Genomic DNA, 9412 nt, shown 5'->3' with positions numbered 1-9412 from the left:
CCTTTCAACTTACAAATCCCCCCCCACCACCCCCACCATCCCCTTGCCGCCTCCCCCCTCCAGTCTTTGATCAGATTGCTTCCCTGGTCTGCCTGTCTGCTGTTTTTAATGGAGTTTGTTCCTGATGAAACACTGGCCTCGTGTGGTTGAACACGGTAACTGCAGGACATAGGTGAAACACCAGTACAGGCAACAAGCTTCAATGACAACTGCATTTTTTGGGTTTTGTCTCTGAGGGATCAAGAGCCAATGATTTGCTTCCTCTTGTGATGTTGGGTGTCTGCGTTGTAAAAGAAGCCAAAGGGATGTAAAGATAAAAATAGACCCATCCTCCATGTACACAATAGAAACTGTTCAACCACCTCTGGAACTTTTTGCTCTTTGTGCCTGACGCATCAGACACTGGACTTCCAACCAGACTGACCAAGCAGCTACTAACAAGACTACCGATAGAGGAATGTCACACATTTTTTTTTCTTTTCTTCTAAGATTACTTTATGGTGCATTTGGTTTCTTGTTGCTGCAAAGATAGGAGCTTGATACAAGTTGCTATTACATGCCGCACATTTTCTTCTGTTTCATCAGAAACGTTGAATGTCAAATAACGATTTGCAATGTGTAGATTTACACACTTTCATTCCATATGTGTAAAGGAAACACATTCACATACAAAGGCATTAAGCAATGTATATGTGAAATTCACGTGCGCACGCACACGCACACACACACACACACACACACACACACACACACACACAGATGTATTAACGTTTTTACTACTAATGTGAATGTTAATGTTTACAATAGGATCTCAGATAGGCAGACTGGGAAACAGATAGGAGACTCGCGTATAGCTTCAGCATCCCAAAGGCCATGGGGTTTTTCTGCCATATTACCGTTAATACCAACGGGACAGTTGTTCCAGATGTGTCTTTTGGTCTCTTGCTGTCTAAATATTTTGTCTTCCATCCAAGACAGGCCGGTAGAGGTAGATAGAGACAGAACATGACAAAGAAAATAACCCTAGAAAGAGGGATTGAGGTCAGGCAACAGTTTCACTTCCACCTCAGTCCTTTTGTAGCTCTCAATGCCAAGCTCTGTCGAACACTCACCCGTTTCTTTTTTTCTGAATAATAATTAAAAAACATTAAAAAATCTGATGGCTCAACTAAGTGCCCCATCAGACTAATCTGCAGCACCCCCTTCCTCATACCAGAATAGTTCCAAATCTTCCACAGGCAATGCTCACATCAAAAGAAAACACACCTTTTACAGAAATGACAATCATAGTCAGTGGCCTAAACTTCTTTTCTTTCTTTTTTTGTATCATAAACAATGTGACAAAAAGCTGAAAAATGCCTGTTGTCGTCATGTGGGGAACAGAGACGCATCCAAATGAAATTCTTTGATTTATTAGTTATTGTTTTGATTGATATATTGCATTTTAAAAACTAACTGGGGGATGACAAAGATTGGTGAAAGGAGGAGAAATGAAAAAAACAGACAAAGACACTGCGCATGTTCATCCTCGCCTGCAGACTAACGAGGATAAAATATGGAACCAGAGGGATGCCAGAGTCGTAGCAGCTCCCTCTCTTCACCTCACCACTCCAATTCTAATGTTGAAAGTGCCAACTGTATCGCCACATGGACATCTTTAGAGCCTGGTTTCTGAACGCCACAGACTGGGACCAAAACTAATGGGTCTCAGGATCACTCTTCTTGGGTTCCCATGTCAAAACAAATACCAAGGATATCACAAATCAAAAAAGAAATTCACATTTGCATTCCGCGCGGCTAGCCGGTTCTCTTTTATTCTGCTGAGAAAAATCAACTGATTCATTCTGGAAATATAACTAAACATGTTGCATCTGTGTTGCAATCACCGGACCAAAACTTTGATGCCTTCTCCGTCAACCAAGGAACATTTCTGGTTGGAAACATTGACACAAGGATGGACTGATCCACTCTACAAACTACAAAGTCCACCCCCCTCTGCTCAGCAATTCATGTTTTGTAACAAAACTCTGTGGGTTACGTTCAGACTCGCTGCCCCGTGAGGCTCCGTCTGCTCTGGAGGACAGAAACAGTTTATGTGTTTGCATGAGGTGTTTCCAAACTGTTGCGTATTTATTCTCATGCTGCGTGTGACTAACTAGCTACTTAAAATGGGAACCGTTTGGTCTGTTGAATGCCCCTCAACTCATGTCAAAGAGTCCCAAATGTGAACTTTGTGATTTTTTTCTATAAATAACACTGAAATGTCTGCAGAGTTAAGGAGATAAAATAGCTACCACACTGTAAAATGATGAAATGTAACTTTGAACTTCTAGACGTTTTTTAATCACATGTGGCCGTGTTTACTGTTTTTTCTAGTTGACTACTAATGTATTATGTTGTGTACAAGTGGGACTACTACGTTTTATTCCTTCTAATTGTACAGTGTATTTTGAAATGAGAGCGTAAGAGGAGAAAGGGAGGAAAGGGAATTAGTTGCACAATAGTCTGTAATTCTGTCATTAATCATTCTGTCAGGGCTGAAAATTCACTTTCACTTCAGAACATAATTAACTTTACAATATTAATTTATATTTGAATGGTCAACCAACACCACCCGTTGCTTTTTAATAAATGACATGACTGCTGAGGAAGTGTCTTTCTGCAAAATTCAAATCAGGAACTAATGCTGTGAAAAGGGTCACATAACCGGTATTTAAAGGCTTAATTGAAAAGTATAGTTGCTTGTGTCATTAGTTTTGAATTTGAACTGAAAGTGAATTCATTAATTCATTAATTTGTTTGTCTTTAATGGATTTCATCAAGTCAATATCACCTGGCACTGTGGATGCAATGCCAATCTACACCGCAACCTGGCAGATATAAGAGAGGATTCCGTGTGTGTGTGTGTGTGTGTGTGTGTGTGTGTGTGTGTGAGAGAGCGAGCGAGAGAGAAACTGTACATGTGAAACTGTACTGCAGTACATTGTACTTTTCTGTGTCATGGTGAACTGAACAACACTTAACCCAGAACCTGAAAAGCCATGACTTCAAATGAAACTGAAGAAAATTCTTTAAAACTCCTCACAAATTGATAATCAACAGCAATAAGAACAGTAATAATATATTTTTAAATAATAATGAACATAGAATCTACACAGTGGCTTTATCACATGTAGACATTAGAACAGTCAATAAAGCTTTTTTCTGCAAATGTAAAATCTGTACATGCAGTACATAAGTAGAGTACATAAATGGCATCGATAAACATTCAGTCAAGCTATTGTAAAGTTCTGACTCTGTAAAAGTTACAAAGCTCTCCTTAAATGAAACTTGTCCATTTTGAAACTTTAAAGTTGTGGCAGGAGTAAACTGTTATAGTTGTTACTGTAATATGGTGCAGAGTAAATGTATGAATAACAGGGAAAGACATACAATATGTCCTGTGTTTGGCTAAATTTTCATTTGATAAGCAAAATGCAGCATTTCAGTAATGTTTAATTTTGGTAAATATGTTGAAGTGTTCATTTAAAAGCCCCTGAAAACTTGGTTTCAAATTTAATTATTTCTCTATATTCTTATGTGTGTCTAAATAAGCAACAATCAAGGTTAAGGTTTAAACAAAAAAACATTTTTTTTAGCCATTATTTACTACACTAGTTCATTTGCTCCACACCAGTTGATGGAAACATGCCTATTCCTATTTCTTTTTTGCAACATCTCAAAATTTTGCTTCAAATTCACTTGACAATTGAATGGAAACATGGCTAGTGGCCAGCCAAGTCAACTGTCACTATGCTTTGATTAAAATGTCACTAAGTCCTGATTGGTGCACAGACGTACGTGACATCTCCTTTTACCCTCTGAGCCACATCTATTTCCCAGTAGTCATCACAGAGAGAAATCTCTCAGTTGAAACAACAAAAACGGTGCTATCTTTAGAAGAATATTTTGGGTTCATGTAGGATCCCATCACTTATTTAAGGAGCTGATTGATAAAATAGGTTTTCTACCATCAAGTATTGTCATCGGTTCTTGCTCAATTAGTTTATTAAGGAAATACAGCTGTAAATGGCAAAAAAGTAAAGGGTTAGGAATATCATGTTAGAGAAAAGTGTAGGACCCAGGACAGAACCCTGAGGTACTCCCCAGTAGATGGGGTAAAACCTGTTTACTCTGCCGGCAATTTGATTTCACCTTGCAGCTCAGTTTGGAAACCTGCACGTTTAATTCTCCTGCTTCAGTTGACAATTTTGCGGGAACCAATCACAAACTAGCTTTTCTACCTGGCACGGGTTTAACATGATGACAATAGACAAGTGACCAAGCAGCTTCTTGTTTACATTCAACATAGCGGCAGCGCAGCAACCCTTTGATGCCACTGTTGCTACTACGTCACCCGCATCGTTGGTCTGATTGGTTGAAGGATTATCCAATTGAGTACAAGGTCATTTAAACTATGGCTGTTGGTCACGCCTCTCGTGCAGAGAAAATACAGAGCAGACTCACCAGACCAACGCTCACTCTCAAATCTATTGAGCTTGGCTTGGTCTTCTGATAGACAGACTAACTCCACAGATCAGATCAGCTTCTTTATAAATAGTAGACAACTGCTTATCATAGAGAATAAAAAAAAATGTATTTTGTTCCAACAATTTGTCAAATTCCCACTGTTTATCTAAAACTTTTCCCCTTAATTTTAACGTTAAATGAAAGGACATTAGACTGTCGCAGCAGAAACAATTATGTTAGAGGAGCAATTATAATAAATTAAGTAACTATTCACTGTCAGTACGTTAATGCACAAACATGTCACTAACTGCCAGTGGAAATATCCAAACTTCTCTGTGGCTCTGGGTTGATTTGTAAATGTTCACCACTGACTAGAACCATCTATGTTGGTATAACTCCTTTCTATGTTGGTTTAACTCCTCCTCTTTTTATGATAGTTTTCACACAGGCGACTGACTGTACATAAACTAGACAGTTGGGAATAAAATAGACAATGGAGAAGGAAAGTCTTTATTGTGTCCTCCCTTCTCTGACACCTTTCCATCATTTCTTTGCACTTTCTTTGACTTTGAAAGAAAAGGCAGATGAGACACTGGTCTAAAATTGGACTACACTACGTGGTCAAGATGAGGTTTCTGAAGTAGGGGCCTGATCACAGCATGTTTAGAGGCAGCTCGGTCAGAACCTGAACTAAGACAAGAATTTCAAAAAGTTAATAAACTCAACCTGATGGTGGTATTAAAAACCTCCTTCACCATCCTGACGGGAACAATGTCTGAGGGACAGTTGGTCATGTGTTGCACTACCTCAGGAAGCAACATCAGAGAAACTAAATTCCTCAAACGTCCGCCTTAGGTTTAATAGTTTTAATCCGATGAGGGGCAATAGAGTCTAGGATTTCCATGCTTGTGGAATGGACACAGAGAGAATGTTATCTGGGGAGAAGGGAGAGACCAGACCATTCATGACGTAGAACTGAGAGCCCATGAACACCGACGCAAACTCTCCAGTTGACGAGGAAGTGATGCAGCGGCGCCTAGAAGCTGAGGATACAGGCGTGGTAGTAGGTGGAGGAACACATGACACCGTATTCACAGTTATTTTTTTTTAGGTTTTGGGTTTGTCTTACTTTGTTGTGTTTGCCAAGTGTTTTCCAACATCTAAGTTCTCAAGTAAAGAAAGAAAATACACTTTCTAAAGTGACTGAAAAGCTAAACCTGTTGAAACAGGATCCCAAAAGACAGCTGAAGGCAACATCATTGCACATTCTGACCGGTCATGATATACTGTATTACTGTATTATCTATCTCCTTATTTTACACACACACACATGCACCACACACACACACAGTCATTGCCAGGAAGCCCTATTGTTCCTTTGCCGAGGAAGGAGGGGTATGGCGGGTGGTATTCTCATCTAGTGCTCAAAGGTAAATGCAGTGTTTAAATCTCTGAGAATAAGGTTGTTAAAGTAAATCAGGAAACATCTACACAATTAAGAATAAAAAAAACCTCTTGAGGGAAAGGGATTTAGATGCATTGGGTTGAGTTTAAGATGGAGTTAATGCTCAAGATTGGAAGCACTTTAAATATTTATTTTTAGCCTGCAGAGCCCTGTTAAATGTGGAACAGCACACTTCAGAAAATGATGGGGTTTCCGGCTTTATGTAATCAGCGGATGACTCGCACTTGTAAAGGCTTTTTAACATTGTTGGTATTCTCCACTAAAACCAATTGGGTACAGCCAGGACAAGCTAAAATAATTAGCGTGTGGCTTGCGCCCTATGGCATTAATGAGGAACTGTTATGGAGCTAACAACCTCTTTTACAAGCGCCCCAGTTAGGTTTATTTGAAAGTTGTGCCAACAGCGCTGAAATAAGGACGTTTCCTTCCAAATGACTTTCATTCTAATGTGTTCAAGTGTCACCTTCCCTGTTGGACTTGAAATCACATAATTTATGGGCAATTTAATGAAGATGAGAAGTGTGTGTGTGTGTGTGTGTGTTTGTGTGTGTGTGGCTTGAACTAGCATATGACTACCACTAATAATGTCAAGATTACTTTATTGGTCCCTAGGGAAATGTGTCTTGGACATAACGGCTGCCACATTAAAATACACACACCTAGTATAGTGTAGCAACAGATGTACATAAGTACACAGCACAGACAGACGTGCACACATAAAGTGCATTCAAACTTCTGACTGAAAGGTTTTGCTCCTGTTAAGTATACCACCATATACAACATGATGACAGGGATAGTTTTGTTGATGTGAAACCGCCACCATCAGGCCCTGGCTGCAACACCAGAGCTGCTATTCTAAAACTGGCACTGCTCACCGTCACGGCATACTGGGACTCATGATGGAACTGAGCCATGGTTAATGAAGTTGGTTTCTCCTGTGCAGTTCATGCCATGACAAGTCAAAATATCTGCTGTGAGAAAATATATTGGCAAGAAAAGCAAAAGCAGCAACATTTGATTATTGTATATCTAGACATGAGATGTGCACCATCTACACTTGATGAGTGAGCCATCTCGATGATAACTGTTAGTGAGTGGACGTTGGCTTAGTTTTTTGACAAATTAAGCACAAAGTACTTAAATTTGCTTAATGTCTTTTCAAGGTGGAGCTTTTTTGGAGCTCATTAGAATTCTTTATAGTGGCCGGGTTAGCACAGTTGGTAGAGCAGGCGCACATATATAGAGGTGTACTCCTCGACACAGCGGACCTGTGGCTCTTTGCTCCATGTCATTCCCCTTTCATGTCTTCATCTGTCCTCTGAAAAATAAAGGCATAAAAAGCCTGAAAAAACAATCTTATAATAATTCTAGATAGTAATGTATCACATTTTATTTGGGATATTTTGTGAGCAAAATTTGAATTTCAAATGTAACCAGTGAAATGTCATTGTTGGGTTAATTTAGTAGTTTAACATTTTTTTATGAAGTAGAAGTACACAGTAAGTCAGTAGTACACACTGGAGTTGCGCTGGGGGCCTTCTGTCAAATATTTAGGGGTGCAATAGTTCTGGAGAAAGCTCCAAGCAGCAACACTGGAGGCCAAGCGTTTTGAACAGGCACTGCATTAGTTTGTCCAGAGATAAAAGGTAAGTAATTAAATCAAAGTTGGATTGTATTTATATCCAGTCAAATCCTTGCTTTTGAATATTTGAGTACACCTGGACCTGTATTTGAAATAATTTATGAAGCTCCTCTTACGGTAAACGTGGTAAAATGGCTGGTGACCCCCAAACAGCAGACAGTACATCCATCCATTTACATGGGCAAAATGAGGCGCTGGGCCTCTATCAATCCCTGTTCTTTACTCTCAAGGCAGGTTGCACAGTTTTCTATGCTGTTATACTTCCCCAGGTTGTAATAATAGGATTAACACATTAAGGGATATGCAACATATTTAAAAAACAAAAAAACTCAATTCAGGTCTTGAAGGTAGATGTTTGACACAGAGGCATCTTCTCAACCCAATCACTTCAAGATTGTGTAATGAAGCATGATCCATTTTACATTTACAGTCGATATTGACAAAAAAAATGTAATAAAACTCTTCACAGTAAAGCTGGAGGATATGGGGGGCCTGGAGTTCTGGTGACCCGGTGTAACTGCCATAGACATTTAAAGAAATTGCCCGCTTTGGCCAGTCTTATTCGCTCTGATATTTGCTTGTGCTAATCTGGCCAATATCTCCATCTGCCAGGGCTGCTCTTCACCACTAGGCTTCCCATCGGCCTATCGCTGCTCCCCTGCATGCTGACGACGAGACCCGGAAGCACCGAGCTGCCTGCTTTGTTTTGTTTTGGTAGCGGAGTCGGATAAGAGGTAGACAGGCAGAGGTCCGCCGGGAGAGCACCGCTCGCTAAATGGGGAGAGCCATATCGGGGATGGAAGATGACAGACCGATAGCTGACGCCTGTAAAATGCCGAGTTTTATCAGCAGCTTAGAGGAGGAGAGGGTGAAATTGTCCCGTAACCTGCCGGAAGAAACTTCCTTCACGGACAGCAAAGTTGAGCGGGCGGTCAGAGATTTGAGCCGTGGTGTCACCAGATCAAACTCGCGGTTATCCCTGGACGGGGGTGAGGGGGACTCGGGGGACAGGAGCAGCGAGGAGGAGAAGGATGCAAAGGGCAACAACAACAACAACTGCAACGGCGGAGGAGGAGAGAGGAGGAGGAGGGCGAGCGCTGTCGAGATTTTGAGGAGGAATTTCGGGGTTTCAAAATCTCCCTCTTTGTGTCTAAATACAAACAGCCGGATGCAGCGCGGCGCGGAGCATGAACATCGCGAAGGAAACGTTAATAACCACGTTCACAAAGGTTATGGAACTGAACGCGGCGAACGTAAAAACTCGGAGCGTGAAACGGGCGAAGCGGGGACTAAAAACGAGGCAACTTTGAACGACTTGACGACTTCGGTTGTGCAAAGAGTTGAATTGGTGACCGTCAACGTTACCGGGCCGCGCCATTATAAACGTGACAGTGACAGCAACGTAGTCGTTTTAGACGAGTCTTTGAACACTAAAGAACACGTCTACTGCACTGTGTATTGCATCGCTAACGACAGAAAAGACGTTGTAATCACAGACGATGAAACGGGCACATCTGACGCACCAAAAATGGACTTGGAGACAGAACAGGAAGCAGGCTCGAGTCCCGAACCGTCTCTGTACACATTGGACGACTTGGTGGATCCATTCAGGGACATGACCCACCCGTTGTCCACGGAGCAGGCCGGTGCAGGGACTACGATGCAGAGTTGCCGGGTGTGCCTGGAAGAGAAAACCATCGCACCCCTGCCCTGCTGCAGGAAGGCCGTGTGCGATGAGTGTCTGAAACTCTACGTCAGCGCTCAGGTTAGTAGGAGGGAGGGTGAGCAAAAAGGGG

At 41.3% G+C, this 9412-nt stretch overlaps 1 protein-coding gene across 3 annotated transcripts in view; it reads left to right on the top strand.

The window, feature by feature from the left end:
• Nucleotides 1-8225: 8225 nt before the first annotated feature.
• Nucleotides 8226-9412, top strand: part of rnf217 (ring finger protein 217) — a 33066-nt gene continuing 31879 nt past the window's right edge. For 2 of the 3 annotated variants that reach the window (XM_032543877.1, XM_032543876.1), the window contains exon 1: nucleotides 8230-9381. In XM_032543877.1, coding sequence (XP_032399768.1) covers nucleotides 8392-9381 — 990 coding nt within the window. In that variant the 5' untranslated portion in view covers nucleotides 8230-8391. Of the gene's footprint in view, nucleotides 9382-9412 lie in introns of all 3 variants that reach the window. The other variant, XM_032543875.1, reaches the window with a different exon arrangement.

Source organism: Etheostoma spectabile, chromosome 18 (assembly GCF_008692095.1).
Source record: "Etheostoma spectabile isolate EspeVRDwgs_2016 chromosome 18, UIUC_Espe_1.0, whole genome shotgun sequence".
NCBI lineage: Eukaryota > Metazoa > Chordata > Actinopteri > Perciformes > Percidae > Etheostoma > Etheostoma spectabile.
This window is presented reverse-complemented; position numbering and strand designations above follow the sequence as displayed.